This window comes from Carcharodon carcharias, chromosome 30, assembly GCF_017639515.1.
Source record: "Carcharodon carcharias isolate sCarCar2 chromosome 30, sCarCar2.pri, whole genome shotgun sequence".
NCBI classification, from domain to species: Eukaryota; Metazoa; Chordata; class Chondrichthyes; order Lamniformes; family Lamnidae; genus Carcharodon; species Carcharodon carcharias.
The window spans coordinates 4,706,388-4,727,935 of record NC_054496.1 but is presented as its reverse complement, the minus strand read 5'-3'; the positions used below and the strand labels follow the sequence as shown (position 1 = coordinate 4,727,935).

General features: G+C 48.1%; 1 protein-coding gene across 2 annotated transcripts in view; it reads right to left on the bottom strand.

The window, feature by feature from the left end:
- The window catches only part of LOC121271430 (DENN domain-containing protein 1B-like), a 69,405-nt gene that overhangs the window by 2,938 nt on the left and 44,919 nt on the right, over positions 1-21,548 (bottom strand). For both annotated transcript variants that reach the window (XM_041177436.1, XM_041177437.1), the window contains 3 exons: positions 5,437-5,571; positions 4,680-4,747; positions 26-236 (listed from right to left, as the gene is read on the bottom strand). In XM_041177436.1, the coding sequence (XP_041033370.1) occupies positions 26-236; positions 4,680-4,747; positions 5,437-5,571 (414 nt within the window). The remainder of the gene's footprint in view (positions 1-25; positions 237-4,679; positions 4,748-5,436; positions 5,572-21,548) is intronic.

Below are 21,548 nucleotides of genomic sequence, written 5' to 3'. Positions count from 1 at the left end.
GGATCGATGTTGGGGAATTTCTCACCCTATGGATATCCTCCGTTGAATCTAAGTTGTAAAAGTCGAGGCTGCGAGTTGCATACAGAAGACCCTTGTCATGTGCAGTCTGGGTGCTGAGGGTGTCGAAGATCTCCCCCAGCAGATCCATATCCTCATTCTGCAGCAGGTTACAGTCCAGAAGCTCATCTTCAATAATGTCCAGTGAGCTGTCCAGCACGAGCTCTCCACTGGTGGATCTGCACAAGACAAGCAAATAACTTACAGCAAAAGCTCAAGGGGGTTCCATACATCATGGACTAGGGAAATGTAACAGGTCCTGCACTGGGGTCTTGCAAATCTAACATGGGATTAGACAAAGACAATGTGAAAGCAAGCTGGAGTATGGTGTGGGTTTCATTCATTGCTCAGGAGGTTTGCAGTGGCGGGTGATGGGACAGTGTTGTAAGGCAGGGGTGGGGGGGAGGAGGAAGTCGGGCAGGGGAGATGTGGTGATGGAATGGTAGAAGAAATGTTAATACCCCACACAGTGATGGGACAGTTTGGGGGGCACCGTGTTAATACCCCACACAGTGATGGACAGTTTGGGGGGCACCGTGTTAATACCCCACACAGTGATGGACAGTTTGGGGGGCACAGTGTTAATACCCCACACAGTGATGGACAGTTTGGGGGGCAGTGTTAATACCTCACACAGTGATGGGCAGTTTGGGGGGTACAATGTTAATACCCCACACAGTGATGGACAGTTTGGGGGGCACAGTGTTAATACCCCACACAGTGATGGACAGTTTGGGGGGCACAGTGTTAATACCCCACACAGTGATGGACAGTTTGGGGGGCAGTGTTAATACCCCACACAGTGATGGACAGTTTGGGGGGCACGGTGTTAATACCCCACACAGTGATGGACAGTTTGGGGGGCACGTGTTAATACCCCACACAGTGATGGACAGTTTGGGGGGTACAATGTTAATACCCCGCACAGTGATGGACAGTTTGGGGGGCACGTGTTAATACCCCACACAGTGATGGACAGTTTGGGGGGCACGGTGTTAATACCCCACTCAGTGATGGACAGTTTGGGGGGCACGGTGTTAATAACCCACACAGTGATGGACAGTTTGGGGGGCACAGTGTTAATACCCCACACAGTGATGGACAGTTTGGGGGGCACCGTGTTAATACCCCGCTCTGTGATGGACAGTTTGGGGGGCAGCGTTAATACCCCACACAGTGATGGACAGTTTGGGGGGCACAGTGTTAATACCCCACTCTGTGATGGATAGTTTGGGGGACACGGTGTTAATACCCCACACAGTGATGGACAGTTTGGGGGGCACGGTGTTAATACCCCACACAGTGACGGACAGTTTGGGGGGCACGGTGTTAATATCCCACACAGTGATGGACAGTTTGGGGGGCACGGTGTTAATACCCCACACAGTGATGGACAGTTTGAGGGGCACGGTGTTAATACCCCACACAGTGATGGGCAGTGTGGGGGGCACAGTGTTAATACCCCAAACAGTGATGGGCAGTTTAGAGGGCACGGTGTTAATACCCCACACAGTGATGGGACAGTTTGGGGGGCACCGTGTTAATACCCCACACAGTGATGGGCAGTTTGGGGGGCACGGTGTTAATACCCCACACAGTGATGGGCAGTTTGGGGGGCACGGTGTTAATACCCCACACAGTGATGGGACAGTTTGGGGGGCACGTGTTAATACCCCACACAGTGATGGACAGTTTGGGGGGCACAGTGTTAATACCCCACACAGTGATGGACAGTTTGGGGGGCACGGTGTTAATACCCCACACAGTGATGGACAGTTTGGGGGGCACCGTGTTAATACCCCACACAGTGATGGACAGTTTGGGGGGTACAATGTTAATACCCCGCACAGTGATGGACAGTTTGGGGGGCATGTGTTAATACCCCACACAGTGATGGACAGTTTGGGGGGCACAGTGTTAATACCCCACACAGTGATGGACAGTTTGGGGGGCACCGTGTTAATACCCCGCTCTGTGATGGACAGTTTGGGGGGCAGTGTTAATACCCCACACAGTGATGGACAGTTTGGGGGGCACAGTGTTAATACCCCACACAGTGATGGACAGTTTGGGGGGCACGGTGTTAATACCCCACACAGTGATGGACAGTTTGGGGGGCACGTGTTAATACCCCACACAGTGATGGACAGTTTGGGGGGCACGGTGTTAATACCCCACTCAGTGATGGACAGTTTGGGGGGCACGGTGTTAATACCCCACACAGTGATGGACAGTTTGGGGGGCACAGTGTTAATACCCCACACAGTGATGGACAGTTTGGGGGGCACCGTGTTAATACCCCGCTCTGTGATGGACAGTTTGGGGGGCACGGTGTTAATACCCCACACAGTGATGGGCAGTTTGGGGGGCACGGTGTTAATACCCCACACAGTGATGGGACAGTTTGGGGGGCATGTGTTAATACCCCACACAGTGATGGACAGTTTGGGGGGCACAGTGTTAATACCCCACACAGTGATGGACAGTTTGGGGGGCACAGTGTTAATACCCCACACAGTGATGGACAGTTTGGGGGGCACAGTGTTAATACCCCACACAGTGATGGACAGTTTGGGGGGCACAGTGTTAATACCACACACAGTGATGGGACAGTTTGGGGGGCACAGTGTTAATACCCCACACAGTGATGGACAGTTTGGGGGGCACAGTGTTAATACCCCACACAGTGATGGACAGTTTGGGGGGCACAGTGTTATACCCCACACAGTGATGGACAGTTTGGGGGGCACAGTGTTAATACCCCACACAGTGATGGACAGTTTGGGGGGCAGTGTTAATACCCCACACAGTGATGGACAGTTTGGGGGGCACAGTGTTAATACCCCACACAGTGATGGACAGTTTGGGGGCACAGTGTTAATACCCCACACAGTGAGGGCCAGTTTGGGGGGCAGTGTTAATACCCCACACAGTGATGGACAGTTTGGGGGGCACAGTGTTAATACCCCACACAGTGATGGACAGTTTGGGGGGCACAGTGTTAATACCCCACACAGTGATGGACAGTTTGGGGGGCAGTGTTAATACCCCACACAGTGATGGACAGTTTGGGGGGCAGTGTTAATACCCCACACAGTGATGGACAGTTTGGGGGGCACAGTGTTAATACCCCACACAGTGATGGGCAGTTTGGGGGGCACGGTGTTAATACCCCACACAGTGATGGGACAGTTTGGGGGGCACGGTGTTAATACCCCACACAGTGATGGACAGTTTGGGGGGGCACAGTGTTAATACCCCACACAGTGATGGACAGTTTGGGGGGCACAGTGTTAATACCCCACACAGTGATGGACAGTTTGGGGGGCACGGTGTTAATACCCCACACAGTGATGGGCAGTTTGGGGGGCATGGTGTTAATACCCCACACAGTGATGGACTGTTTGGGGGGCACGGTGTTAATACCCCACACAGTGATGGGCAGTTTGGGGGGCAGTGTTAATACCCCACACAGTGATGGACAGTTTGGGGGGCACGGTGTTAATACCCCACACAGTGATGGACAGTTTGGGGGGCAGTGTTAATACCCCACACAGTGATGGACAGTTTGGGGGCACAGTGTTAATACCCCACAGTGACGGACAGTTTGGGGGGCACAGTGTTAATACCCTACACAGTGATGGGCAGTTTGGGGGGCACCGTGTTAATACCCCACACAGTGATGGACAGTTTGGGGGGCACAGTGTTAATACCCCACACAGTGATGGGCAGTTTGGGGGGCACGGTGTTAATACCCCACACAGTGATGGACAGTTTGGGGGGCACCGTGTTAATACCCCACACAGTGATGGACAGTTTGGGGGGCAGTGTTAATACCCCACACAGTGTTGGACAGTTTGGGGGGCACCGTGTTAATACCCCACACAGTGATGGACAGTTTGGGGGGCACCGTGTTAATACCCCACACAGTGATGGGCAGTTTGGGGGGCACGGTGTTAATACCCCACACAGTGATGGACAGTTTGGGGGGCACGGTGTTAATACCCCACACAGTGATGGACAGTTTGGGGGGCACGGTGTTAATACCCCACACAGTGATGGACAGTTTGGGGGGCACGGTGTTAATACCCCACACAGTGAAGGACCGTTTGGGGGGCACGGTGTTAATACTCCACACAGTGATGGACAGTTTGGGGGGCACCGTGTTAATACCCCACACAGTGATGGACAGTTTGGGGGGCACGGTGTTAATACCCCACACAGTGACGGACAGTTTGGGGGGCACGGTGTTAATACCCCACACAGTGATGGACAGTTTGGGGGGCACGGTGTTAATACCCCACACAGTGATGGACAGTTTGGGGGGCACGGTGTTAATACCCCACACAGTGACGGGACAGGGTGCAGGTGGTGTTAGTAGCCACGTGCTTTTGGGATGGTGTGTGGGGGGGGTAGTGTTAGTACCCTATACGATGCTGAGAGGAGGTGCCTGTATGCTGGGGTGTTTTGATGTGTGAGCTGTGGGCGGGGTGCGTATCATCCACACGGAGCATATCAAGGACAGATCCAGACGGGGGGTGTATTTGGAGAAACACCTGCTTGGGCCCCTTTAACCCGTGTACACCTAGACTTGGGTATGTATCTACAACAGAAAGCATTACCTGACTGTCTCAGGGGGGAGTGCTGCATCAAAATTTGTGTATCGACGAGCTGGTCGACGAGGACGAGACTGGAGGAGAAACAGTAAACGTGTTCAGTGTAAAACAGGACCAGAATAGGCTGAAGCTCTCTCCTGCACCCAATCAATCCCACCAGCCACCCCATCCAACAAACTCTCAACTAAATAAATAACGTGGTATTTGGTTCTGAGTTTCCAAAAGTGAAGACAGTATTTTTGATTTATATATCGATACATCAATCTGTGCAGATCTCAGTTCCTCAGTATTCCGAGCCGTCAGCTCCTGTGTTTTCTATTCCCTTGAGTCTCAATCTCTGACAACACCTCCTGTGAATTCAGTGGGCTGGTGGCATGGTTCCTGTTCTGGACTCTCTCTAAGGCTCGGGTAAGAAGCCCACTGCCCAGCAACCTTGTTAAGAGCCACAATGACCTGCACCTCATTCCCTTAAGCAAAGGTCGGGGTATGAATGAAAAAGCAGCCAAGGTTGTCCCCTCTTGATCATCCCCCCCAATACTTTGTGAAGAGTCAGGGTGAAGCTCAGTCACAATGCTCTCTGCCAGGCAGCAGCTTGCTGTCACTTGCTGTCTGCAGCACAGTTTTGGGGGTGGGGGAATTAGACGGACAGTCGATGTGTTAGGGAGCAGTGTTGAACGTGAGCCGTTACAGTGCAGATGGTTAGTGCCTGTTCTGAATGGGCGCCCAGTTTCCTAAACCTTGGAAAGCTTAGGCCACTCCTTACCTGACCGAAGTGCTGGGTGATTGGCAGACGATTTTGTAAACACTCTGACTGCATGTGTCTCTGATAGGAGCAGCCCCCACCTGGTTCACACCTCAGTGACCCACCACGGTGAACTCCTCGCTCTTCACCCAGCTCCTGGAAATAAAACACCATTCATCATTCTGCTGCATTGTTGAAAGGTGAAAGGCCAAGCCAGTCTATGGGTTTACATGCTGGCGCATTTGCCATGCAGCAGCCAGGCCTGGACTTACACCAATAGTGTAAATTTTATCAGTCACACATTCACACTTGTCTTCTAAATTACAAGGATTGCAACTTCTGAACAAATGAGCGCACACAAACTCACACATACACACACACACACACACAGACACAAACTCTCACACACACAAACTCACACAGACACACACACACACACACACACACAGACACAAACTCACACACACACAAACTCACACATACACACACACACACACACACAGACACAAACTGTCACACACACAAACTCACACATACACACACACACACAGACACAAACTCACACATACACACAGACACAAACTCACACATACACACACACAGACACAAACTCTCACACACACACACAGACACACAAACTCACACACACACACACAGACACAAACTCACACACAGACACAAACTCACACACAGACACAAACTCACACACAGACACAAACTCACACATACACACACACACACAGACACAAACTCTCACACACACACACACACACACACAGACACACAAACTCACACATATACACACACACACACACACACACAGACACAAACTCTCACACACACAAACTCACACAGACACACAAACTCACACATACACACACACACACACACACACAAACTCACACATACACACACACACACACACACAAACTCTCACACACACAAACTCACACATACACACACACACACACAGACACAAACTCTCACACACACAAACTCACACATACACACAAACTCACACACACACACACACACAAACTCTCACACAGACACACACAGACACAAACTCACACACACACAGACACAAACTCACACATACACACACAGACACAAACTCACACACACACACAAACACAAACTCACACACAGACACACACAGACACAAACTCACACACATACACAAACTCACACATACACACACACACAAACACACACACACAGACACAAACTCACACACAGACACACACAGACACAAACTCACACACATACACAAACTCACACATACACACACAGACACAAACACACACACAAACACAGACACAAACTCATACACACACACACAGACACAAACTCATACACACACACACAGACACAAACTCACACACACACACACAGATACAAACTCACACACACACACACACAGACACAAACTCATACACACACACACACAGACACAAACTCACACACACACACAGATACAAACTCACACACACACACAGATACAAACTCACACACACACACACACACACAGATACAAACTCACACACACACACACACAGACACAAACTCACATACACACACACAGACACAAACACACACACACACACACAGACACAAACACACAGACACAAACTCACACACAAACTCACACACACAAACTCACACACACAAACTCACACACAAACACACACAGACACAAACTCACACAGACACAAACTCACACACACACACACACACACAGACACAAACTCACACACACACAGACACAGACTCACACACACACAGACACAAACACTCACACACACAGACACTCACACACACACACAGACTCACACACACACACACAAACTCACACACACACAGACACAAACACACACAGACACAAACTCACACACATACACAAACTCACACATACACACACAGACACAAACTCACACACACACAGACACAAACACACACACACACACACACACACAGACACAAACACACACACACACAGACACAAACACACACACACACAGACACAAACTCTCACACACACACACACACACACACACAGAGACACAAACTCACACACACACACAGACACAAATACACACACACACAGACACAAACTCACACACACACACAAACTCACACACACACAAACTCACATACACACACACACACACACAAACTCACACACACACAGACACAATCTCTCTCACACACACAGACACAATCTCTCACACACACACAGACACAAACATACACACACACGCACACATGCAGACACAAACTCACATACACGCAGACACAAACACACACACACGCAGACACAAACACACACACACCGCAGACACAAACTCACACACACAAACTCACACATATACATACACAAACTCACACACATACACAGACACAAACTCACACACAGACACAAACTCACACACAAACACACAGACACAAACACATACATAGACACAAACACATACATAGCCACAAACACACACACACACACACAAACTCACACACATATACAGACACAAACTCTCACACACATACAAAGACACAAACTCACACACACATACACAGACATAAACTCACACACATACACAGACACAAATTCTCACACACATACACAGACACAAACTCACACACATATACACAGACACAAACTCATACACACACAGATACAAACTCTCACACACACAAACTCACACACATACACAGACACAAACTCACACACATACACAGACACAAACCCACACACGCACACACACACAGACATAAACTCACACATACACAGACACAAAATCACACACACACAGACACAAACTCACACACACACAGACACAAACTCACACACACACACAGACACAAACTCACACAAACACACAGACACATATGAACACAAACACACAGGCACAGAGTCACACAAACATACAGATACATACAAACACACACAGACACAAACTCACAGAAAGATACAAACACAAGGATACAAACTCACAGACACATACAAACACAAACACACACACAAACACAAGCTCACATGAACACAGACACAAACTCTCACACATTCACAGACACAAACACACACATTCACAGACACAAACTCACACACATACACAAACTCGCACACACACAGACACAAACTCATACACACACAGACACAAACTCACACACACACAGACACAAACACACACACACACACAGACACAAACTCACACAAACACAAACATACAGACACATACAAAGACAGACACAAACACACAGATACATACAAACATGAACAGGCACAAACTCACACAAACACACAAACATACAGGCACATACAAACACAAACACACAGACACAAATACACAGGCACAAACTCACAAACACATACAAACTCAAACACACAGGCACAAACTACACGAACACACAGACACAGACAAACACACCGGCACAAACTCATACAAACACAAACTCACAAACACAGGCAGGAACTCACACAAACACAAACACACAGGCACAAACTACAAAAACACACAAACTCACACAAACACAGACAAACACAAACTACACAGACAAAAACTCACACAAATACAAACTTACAAACACACAGTTAGGAACTCACACAAACAGACACATACGAACACAAGCACACAGACACAAACTCACACAAATACACGGACACAAACTCATACAAACACACAGACACAAATTCACACAAACATACAGACACATACAAACACAAACACACAGACACATACAAACGCAAATACACAGGCACAAACTCACACACACAGACACAAACTCACATACATACACAGACACATATGAACACAAACACATAGGCACAGAGTCACACAAACACACAGATACATACAAACACACACACACACAAACTCACACACACAGATAGATACGAACACAAGGATACAAACTCACAGACACAAACACAAACTCACACAAACACAGACACAAACTCACACGAACACAGACACAAACTCACACACATACACAGACACAAACTCACACACATTCACAGACACAAACTCACACACATTCACAGACACAAACACACACACACACAGGCACAAACTCACAAACACACAGGCACAAACTCACACAAACACAAACATACAGACACATACAAAGACACAGACTCAAACACACAGATACATACAAACATAAACACAGGCACAAACTCACACAAACATACAGGCACAAACTCACACAAACATACAGGCACATACAAACACAAACACACAGACACATACAGACACATACAAACACAAATACACAGGCACAAACTCACAAACACATACAAACTCAAACACACAGGCACAAACTCATACAAATACAAACTCAAAACACAGGCAGGAACTCACACAAACACAAACACACAGGCACAAACTACAAAAACACACAAACTCACAAACACAGACAGACACAAACTACACAGACACAAACTCACACAAATACAAACTCACAAACACACAGGCAGGAACTCACACAAACAGACACATACGAACACAAACACACAGACACAAACTCACACAAACACACAGACACAAATTCACACAAACACACAGACACATACAAACACAAACACAAGGCACAAACTCACACAAACACAGGCACATACAAACACAAACACACAGACACATACAGACACAAACACAAATACACAGGCACAAACTCACAAACACATACAAATTCAAACACACAGACACAAACTACGCGAACACACAGACACAGACTAACACACCGGCACAAACTCATACAAACACAAACTCACAAACACAGGCAGGAATTCACACAAACGCACAGACACATACAAACACAAACACACAGGCACAAACTACAAAAACACACAAACACAAACTACAAAAACACACAAACTCACACAAACACATACAAACACAAACACACAGACACAAACTCACACACACGGACACAAACTCACACACACGGACACAAACTCACACACACGGACACAAACTCACACACACGGACACAAACTCACACACACGGACACAAACTCACACACACGGACACAAACTCACACACACGGACACAAACTCACACACACGGACACAAACTCACAGGGGAAAATGTTCTCCACATCGGGGGTGTTGGACGGGAGCAGGGCGTGGGCGTAGCTGTTCGCCGCCCATGATCAGCTGCACGCCGCCATTTTATGTGGGCGGGCCATTTAAGGGCCGCCCAACGTGACGCGCACCCGGAAGCGTGTGCGGGCAGGGGGAGTAGGCTGAGCTCTTCCGCGCAAAAGAGCGCAGAAATCTCCCTGAAGTAAAGAGCTGCCTCAGGGAAATCAGTTTTATTTTTGAAACTTTTAATGAAGGGAAAACAAAGTTTTTAATCCACGTCCCCTCATGTGACAGTGTCTCACAATCTGTGCCACATGAGCCAGGACATGGCAATGAATTTTATTATAAATTTTTATAAAACTTGAAAAACCTTCATTAAAACCTCCTCCTGTCCATGGATGAGGTTCCATGATAAATGTGAAGGCCGCCTGGGATCTTCGCCTCCCCCCCCCCCCGCCAACCTTATGGTTGGACGGGCAGTTCAGTTACTTCGTTTAATACTATTTAAATGGCCTTAATAGGCCTTTGACAGTTCAGGGGGTGTACAGCCAACTCCAGTGCGCACCCGCCGAACTCAAGTTCTAAATGACGTGTGGTAACGTCGGGATGCATGCCCACTGTCACCGCGTGTCATTTCACACATCAGTAAGAAGGACCCTCCCCTGCTCGCCAACCCGAAGATTCTGCCTACAGACACAAACTCACACAAACACAGACACACCCGACACAAACTCACCCGACACAAACACATACAAACATAGACACACCCGACACAAACACATATAAACACAAACTCACCCGACACAAACTCACCCGACACAAACTCAAAAACACACAGACACAAACACAAACTCACCCGACACAAACTCACAAACACACAACACAGACACAAACTCACACAAACACACAGACACAAACTCACCCGACACAAACACACAGACACAAACATATACAAACACAATCGCACCCGACACAAACTCACCCCGACACAAACTCACCCGACACAAACTCACCCGACACAAACTCACAAGCACACAACACAGACACAAACTCACACAAACACACAGACACAAACTCACCCGACACAAACATATACAAACACAATCGCACCCGACACAAACTCACCCCGACACAAACTCACCCCGACACAAACTCACCCCGACACAAACTCACCCCGACACAAACTCACCCCGACACAAACTCACATACATACAAACACAAACTCACCCGACACAAACTCACCAGACACAAACACAGATACATACAAACACAAACTCACCCGACACAAACTCACCCGACACAAACACAGATACATACAAACACAAACGCACAGACACAAACACAGATACATACAAACACACAGACACAAACACACAGACACAAACACACACAGACAAAAACACACACAGACAAAAACACACACAGACAAAAACACACACAGACAAAAACACACACAGACAAAAACACACACAGACAAAAACACATACAAACACAGAGACACTAACTCACAAACACGTACAAACACAAACACAGAGACACTAACTCACACAAACACGTACAAACACAAACACAGAGACACTAACTCACACAAACACAAACACAGAGACACTAACTCACACAAACACGTACAAACACAAACACAGAGACACTAACTCACACAAACACGTACAAACACAAACACAGAGACACTAACTCACACAAACACAAACACAGAGACACTAACTCACACAAACACATACAAACACAAACACAGAGACACTAACTCACACAAACACGTACAAACACAAACACAGAGACACTAACTCACACAAACACAAACGCAGAGACACTAACTCACACAAACACATACAAACACAATCACAGAGACACTAACTCACACAAACAGAGACACTAACTCACACAAACACATACAAACACAAACGCAGAGACACTAACTCACACAAACACATACAAACACAAACGCAGAGACACTAACTCACACAAACACATACAAACACAACCACAGCAACACTAACTCATACAAACACAAACACAGAGACACTAACTCATACAAACACATACAAACACAATCACAGAGACACTAACTTAAACAAACACAAACACAGAGACACTAACTCACACAAACACATACAAACACAAACACAGAGACACTAACTCACACAAACACATAGGCCAGAATTTTCCTGTTGGTGATTTGGGGGCGGGGCCTGCTCGCCGATGGGAGAATGTCGTGGGATGACGTTGGGAGGAACCCTGATGTCATCCTGGTCCATTTAAACAGCAAAATCAGCTGTTTGCCCGCCAACCTATCAATGGCCAATTGAGGCCATTGACAAGATCATTAAGCTCATTGAAAGACCTGCCCGTCCAACTTTAAGGCCGGCTCAGCCTTACAGTGAAGCGGAGGGTATTTTTCATTCTAAATTTGCTAATTATTGCATTAAGAATACCTATCAGAGAATGACTAGATTTCAGCATGGGGCCAGTGTAAAGCTCATTTAACATCATTACCAAGTAGTGAAGAGGTGAGTTTGTAATTCACATGCACCTTGTTTGTGCATTTCCCAGATTAATAGTTGCACTGAGTCTGTTGTTCTCCATCTTGATATGTTCAAGATGGAAATCCATGTATAGTTCGGCACTAAGGGATAGGGTGATAGGATGGGAAAATGGAGTTGAGCTGCAATAACATTTAATGGTGGAGCAGGCTCAAGCAGCCTTTTGGTCCAACCCTGCTCCTAGTTCTTGTGTTCTTATGAAAATCACTGTGAATCCCCAGTGGGCAGGCCAGGAGCCCCATTGGGCAGGACAGGAGCCCCAGTGGGCGGGACAGGGGCCCCAGTGGGCGCGGCAGGATCCCCAGTGGGTGGGACAGGAACCTCAGTGGGCGGGACAGGAACCCCAGTGGGCGGGGCAGGAACCCCAGTGGGTAGGCCAGGATCCCCAGTGCGCAGGCCAGGATCCCCAGTGGGCAGGACAGGATCCCCAGTGGGCGGGACAGGATCCCCAGTGGGCGGGACAAGATCCCCAGTGGGCGGGACAAGATCCCCAGTGGGCGGGACAGGATCCCCAGTGGGCGGGACAGGAGCCCCAGTGGGCGGGCCAGGAACCCCAGTGGGCGAGACAGGAACACCAGTGGGCGGGACAGGAACACCAGTGGGCGGGACAGGATCCCCAGTGGGCGGGACAGGAACACCAGTGGGCGGGACAGGAACACCAGTGGGCAGGACAGGAACCCCAGTGGGCGGGACAGGAAGCCCAGTGGGCAGGCCAGGAACCCCAGTGGGCGGAACAGGAACCCCAGTGGGCAGGACAGGATCCCCAGTGGGCGGGACAGGATCCCCAGTGGGCGGGACAAGATCCCCAGTGGGCGGGACAAGATCCCCAGTGGGCGGGACAGGAACCCCAGTGGGCGGGACAGGAACCCCAGTGGGCGGGACAGGAACCCCAGTGGGCGGGACAGGAACCCCAGTGGGCTTCTGAAAAACAATAAAAGCTCATCCACTGATGGGATGAGGTTTCATCTCAGTTTTTAAAAAGTTTATTAAAGTTTGACTCATATTTATTAACATGTCCCATCTTGTGTGACAGTGTCACATGAGGGGGACATGTTAATAATGTTTTTCTTTCTCTATTTTAAAAGTTTTTAAAACATTCAGCGCTCTCCCTGAGACAGCACTTAGTCTCAGGAAGCAGTGCACTCATTCATGCGCATGTGAAAGAGCGCACTTTGACGGATGGGGAATCCCTCCACCCCCCACACAGGAAGTGCATAGCGCATAGTGCTTCCTGTTGGGCAGGCCACTGGGCGGGCTTTAATTGACCTGCCCATATAAAACGGTGGCCGGCTCCGTTTTGGCGGCGGAGTTTGGCTGCCCGCTCACCGCCAAGCCAGTGGAGTCCGCCCACCCACCAAGGGCAAAATTCTGGCCATACAAACACAAACACAGAGACACCAACTCACACAAACATACAAACAAACACACAGACACAAACACACACAAACACAAATACAGAGGCACCAACTCACACAAACACACAGACACAAACACACACAAACACATACAAACACAAAGACACAGACACAAACTCACACAAACACACAGACACAAACTCACACAAACACATACAAACATAAACACACAGACACCAACTCACACAAACACACAGACACCAACTCACACAAACACACAGACATCAACTCACACAAACACACAGACACCAACTCACACAAACACAGAGACACCAACTCACACAAACACAGAGACACTAACTCACACAAACACATACAAACACAATCACAGAGACACTAACTTAAACAAACACAAACACAGAGACACTAACTCACACAAACACATACAAACACAATCACAGAGACACTAACTCACACAAACACATAGGCCAGAATTTTCCTGTTGGTGATTTGGGGGCGGGGCCTGCTCGCCAATGGGAGAATGACGTGGGATGACGTTGGGAGGAACCCTGATGTCATCCTGGTCCATTTAAACAGCAAAATCAGCTGTTTGCCCGCCAACCTATCAATGGCCAATTGAGGCCATTGACAAGATCATTAAGCTCATTGAAAGACCTGCCCGTCCAACTTTAAGGCCGGCTCAGCCTTACAGTGAAGCGGAGGGTATTTTTCATTCTAAATTTGCTAATTATTGCATTAAGAATACCTATCAGAGAATGACTAGATTTCAGCATGGGGCCAGTGTAAAGCTCATTTAACATCATTACCAAGTAGTGAAGAGGTGAGTTTGTAATTCACATGCACCTTGTTTGTGCATTTCCCAGATTAATAGTTGCACTGAGTCTGTTGTTCTCCATCTTGATATGTTCAAGATGGAAATCCATGTATATTTCGGCACTAAGGGATAGGGTGATAGGATGGGAAAATGGAGTTGAGCTGCAATAACATTTAATGGTGGAGCAGGCTCAAGCAGCCTTTTGAACCAACCCTGCTCCTAGTTCTTGTGTTCTTATGAAAATCACTGTGAATCCCCAGTGGGCAGGCCAGGAGCCCCATTGGGCAGGACAGGAGCCCCAGTGGGCGGGACAGGGGCCCCAGTGGGTGGGGCAGAATCCCCAGTGGGTGGGACAGGAACCTCAGTGGGCGGGACAGGAACCCCAGTGGGCGGGGCAGGAACCCCAGTGGGTAGGCCAGGATCCCCAGTGCGCAGGACAGGATCCCCAGTGGGCAGGACAGGATCCCCAGTGGGCGGGACAAGATCCCCAGTGGGCGGGACAGGATCCCCAGTGGGTGGGACAGGAACCCCAGTGGGCGGGGCAGTATCCCCAGTGGGTGGGCCAGGATCCCCAGTGGGCAGGACAGGATCCCCAGTGGGCAGGACAGGATCCCCAGTGGGCGGGACAAGATCCCCAGTGGGCGGGACAGGAGCCCCAGTGGGCGGGCCAGGAGCCCCAGTGGGCGGGACAGGAGCCCCAGTGGGCGGGGCAGGATCCCCAGTGGGTGGGACAGGAGCCCCAGTGGGCGGGGCAGGATCCCCAGTGGGTGGGACAGGAACCTCAGTGGGCGGGACAGGAACCCCAGTGGGCGGGACAGGAACCCGAGTGTGTGGGACAGGATCCCCAGTGGGCGGGACAGGAACCCCAGCGGGCAGGCCAGGATCCCCAGTGGGCAGGACAGGAGCCCCAGTGGGCGGGGCAGGATCCCCAGTGGGTGGGACAGGAACCTCAGTGGGCGGGACAGGAACCCCAGTGGGCGGGACAGGAACCCGAGTGGGTTGGACAGGAACCCCAGTGGGCGGGGCAGGAACCCGAGTGGGTTGGACAGGAACCCCAGTGGGCGGGCCAACATCCCCAGTGGGCGGGCCAGGATCCCCAGTGGGCGGGACAGGAACCTCAGTGGGCGGGACAGGATCCCCAGTGGGCGGGACAGGATCCCCAGTGGGCGGGACAGGATCCCTAGTGGGCGGGACAGGATCCCCAGTGGGCGGGCCAGGAACCCCAGTGGGCGGGACAGGAACCCCAGTGGGCGGAACAGGATCCCCAGTGGGCGGGACAGGATCCCCGGTGGGCGGGACAGGAACACCAGTGGGCAGGACAGGAACACCAGTGGGCGGGACAGGAACCCCAGTGGGCGGGACAGGAGCTCCAGTGGGCGGGACAGGATCCCCAGTGGGCGGGACAGGATCCCCAGTGGGCGGGACAGGATCCCCAGTGGGCGGGACAGGATCCCCAGTGGGCGGGACAGGATCCCCAGTGGGCGGGACAGGATCCTCAGTGGGCGGGCCAGGAACCCCAGTGGGCAGGCCAGGAACCCCAGTGGGCGGAACAGGAACCCCAGTGGGCGGGACAGGATCCCCAGTGGGCGGGACAGGATCCCTAGTGGGCGGGACAAGATCCCCAGTGGGCAGGACAGGAACCCCAGTGGGCGGGACAGGAACCCCAGTGGGCGGGACAGGAACCCCAGTGGGCGGGACAGGAACCCCAGTGGGCGGGACAGGAACCCCAGTGGGCGGGACAGGAACCCCAGTGGGCTTCTGAAAAACAATACAAGCTCATCCACTGATGGGATGAGGTTTCATCTCAGTTTTTAAAAAGTTTATTAAAGTTTGACTCATATTTATTAACATGTCCCATCTTGTGTGACAGTGTCACATGAGGGGGACATGTTAATAATGTTTTTCTTTCTCTATTTTAAAAGTTTTTAAAACATTCAGCGCTCTCCCTGAGACAGCACTTAGTCTCAGGAAGCAGTGCACTCATTCATGCGCATGTGAAAGAGCGCACTTTGACGGATGGGGAATCCCTCCACCCCCCACACAGGAAGTGCATAGCGCATAGTGCTTCCTGTTGGGCAGGCCACTGGGCGGGCTTTAATTGACCTGCCCATATAAAACGGTGGCCGGCTCCGTTTTGGCGGCGGAGTTTGGCTGCCCGCTCACCGCCAAGCCAGTGGAGTCCGCCCACCCACCAAGGGCAAAATTCTGGCCATACAAACACAAACACAGAGACACCAACTCACACAAACATACAAACAAACACACAGACACAAACACACACAAACACATACAAACACAAACACAGAGACACCAACTCACACAAACACACAGACACAAACACACACAAACACATACCAACACAAAGACACAGACACAAACGCACACAAACACACAGACACAAACTCACACAAACACATACAAACATAAACACACAGACACCAACTCACACAAACACACAGACACCAACTCACAAAAACACACAGACACAAACACACACAAACACATACAAACACAAAGACACAGACACCAACTCACACAAACACACAGACACAAACTCACACAAACACATACAAACACAAACACACAGACACCAACTCACACAAACACACAGACACAAACTCACACAAACACAAACAAACACAAACACACAGACACCAACTCACACAAACACACAGACACAAACTCACACAAACACACAGACACCAACTCACACAAACACACAGACACAAACTCACACAAACACACAGACACCAACTCACACAAACACACAGACACAAACTCACACAAACACACAGACACCAACTCACACAAACACACAGACACAAACTCACACAAACACATACAAACACAAAGACACAGACACAAACTCACACAAACACACAGACACCAACTCACACAAACACACAGACACAAACTCACACAAACACACAGACACAAACTCACACAAACACACAGACACAAACACACACAAACACATACAAACACAAACACAGAGACACCAACTCACACAAACACAAACACAGAGACACCAACTCACACAAACACACAGACACAAACACACACAAACACATACAAACACAAAGACACAGACACCAACTCACACAAAGACACAGACACAAACTCACACAAACACATACAAACACAAACACACTGACACCAACTCACACAAACACACAGACACAAACTCACACAAACACACAGACACAAACTCACACAAACACAAACAAACACAAACACACAGACACCAACTCACACAAACACACAGACACAAACTCACACAAACACACAGACACCAACTCACACAAACACACAGACACAAACTCACACAAACACACAGACACCAACTCACACAAACACACAGACACAAACTCACACAAACACATACAAACACAAACACACAGACACAAACTCACACAAACACACAGACACAAACTCACACAAACACATACAAACACAATCACAGAGACACTAACTTAAACAAACACAAACACAGAGACACTAACTCACACAAACACATACAAACACAATCACAGAGACACAAACACACACAAACACATACAAACACAAAGACACAGACACAAACGCACACAAACACACAGACACAAACTCACACAAACACATACAAACACAAACACACAGACACCAACTCACACAAACACACAGACACAAACTCACACAAACACATACAAACATAAACACACAGACACCAACTCACACAAACACACAGACACCAACTCACACAAACACACAGACACAAACTCACACAATCACACAGACACCAACCCACACAAACACACAGACACAAACTCACACAAACACACAGACACCAACTCACACAAACACACAGACACAAACACACATAAACACATACAAACACAAACATAGAGACACCAACTCACACAAACACACAGACACAAACACACACAAACACATACAAACACAAAGACACAGACACCAACTCACACAAACACACAGACACAAACTCACACAAACACATACAAACACAAACACACTGACACCAACTCACACAAACACACAGACACAAACTCACACAAACACAAACAAACACAAACACACAGACACCAACTCACACAAACACACAGACACAAACTCACACAAACACACAGACACCAACTCACACAAACACACAGACACAAACTCACACAAACACATACAAACACAATCACAGAGACACTAACTTAAACAAACACAAACACAGAGACACTAACTCACACAAACACATACAAACACAATCACAGAGACACAAACACACACAAACACATACAAACACAAAGACACAGACACAAACTCACACAAACACACAGACACAAACTCACACAAACACATACAAACACAAACACACAGACACCAACTCACACAAACACACAGACACAAACTCACACAAACACATACAAACATAAACACACAGACACCAACTCACACAAACACACAGACACCAACTCACACAGACACAAACTCACACAATCACACAGACACCAACCCACACAAACACACAGACACAAACTCACACAAACACACAGACACCAACTCACACAAACACACAGACACCAACTCACACAAACACACAGACACAAACACACATAAACACATACAAACACAAACACAGAGACACCAACTCACACAAACACACAGACACAAACACACACAAACACATACAAACACAAAGACACAGACACCAACTCACACAAACACACAGACACAAACTCACACAAACACATACAAACACAAACACACAGACACCAACTCACACAAACACACAGACACAAACTCACACAAACACAAACAAACACAAACACACAGACACCAACTCACACAAACACACAGACACAAACTCACACAAACACACAGACACAAACTCACACAAACACACAGACACCAACTCACACAAACACACAGACACAAACTCACACAAACACACAGACACCAACTCACACAAACACACAGACACAAACACATACAAACACAAACACACAGACACAAACACATACAAACACAAACACACAGACACAAACTCACACAAACACACAGACACCAACTCACTCAAGCACACAGACACCAACTCACTCAAACACACAGACACAAACTCACACAAACACACAGACACAAACTCACACAAACACATACAAACACAAACACACAGACACAAAGTCACACAAACACACAGACACAAACTCACACAAACACACAGACACAAACTCACACAAACACACAGACACCAACTCACACAAACACACAGACACAAACTCACACAAACACACAGACACAAACTCACACAAACACATACAAACACAAACACACAGACACCAACTCACACAAACATGCAAACAAACACACAGACACAAACTCACACAAACATGCAAACACACAGACACAAACTCACACAAACACAAACTCACACAAACACACAGACACAGACAAACAAAACACAGACACAAACACATACAAACACAAACACACAGACACCAACTCACACAAACATACAAACAAGCACACAGACACAAACACACACAAACACACACAAACACAAACACACAGACAACAACTCACACAAACATGCAAACAAACACACAGACACAAACTCACACAAACTCACACAAACACAAACTCACACAAACACACAGAAACATACAAACAAAACACAGACACAAACACATACAAACACAAACACACAGACACCAACTCACACAAACATACAAACAAACACACAGACACAAACTCACACAAACACACAGACACAAACAAACAAAACACAGACACAAACACACACACACATAAACAAAACACAGACACAAACACACAGACACAAACTCACACAAACACACAGACACATACAAACAAAACACAGACACAAACACATACAAACACATACAAACACAAACACACAGACACCAACTCACACAAACATACAAACAAACACACAGACACAAACACACACAAACACATACAAACACAAACACACAGACACCAACTCACACAAACATACAAACAAACACACAGATACAAACTCACACAAACACACAGACACAAACAAAACACAGACACAAACACACAGACACATACAAACAAAACACAGACACAAACACACAGACACAAACTCACACAAACACACAGACACAAACAAACAAAACACAGACACAAACACACAGACACATACAAACATAAACACAGACACAAACTCACACAAACACACAGACACATACAAACAAAACACAGACACAAACACATACAAACACAAACACACAGACACCAACTCACACAAACATCCAAACAAACACACAAACAC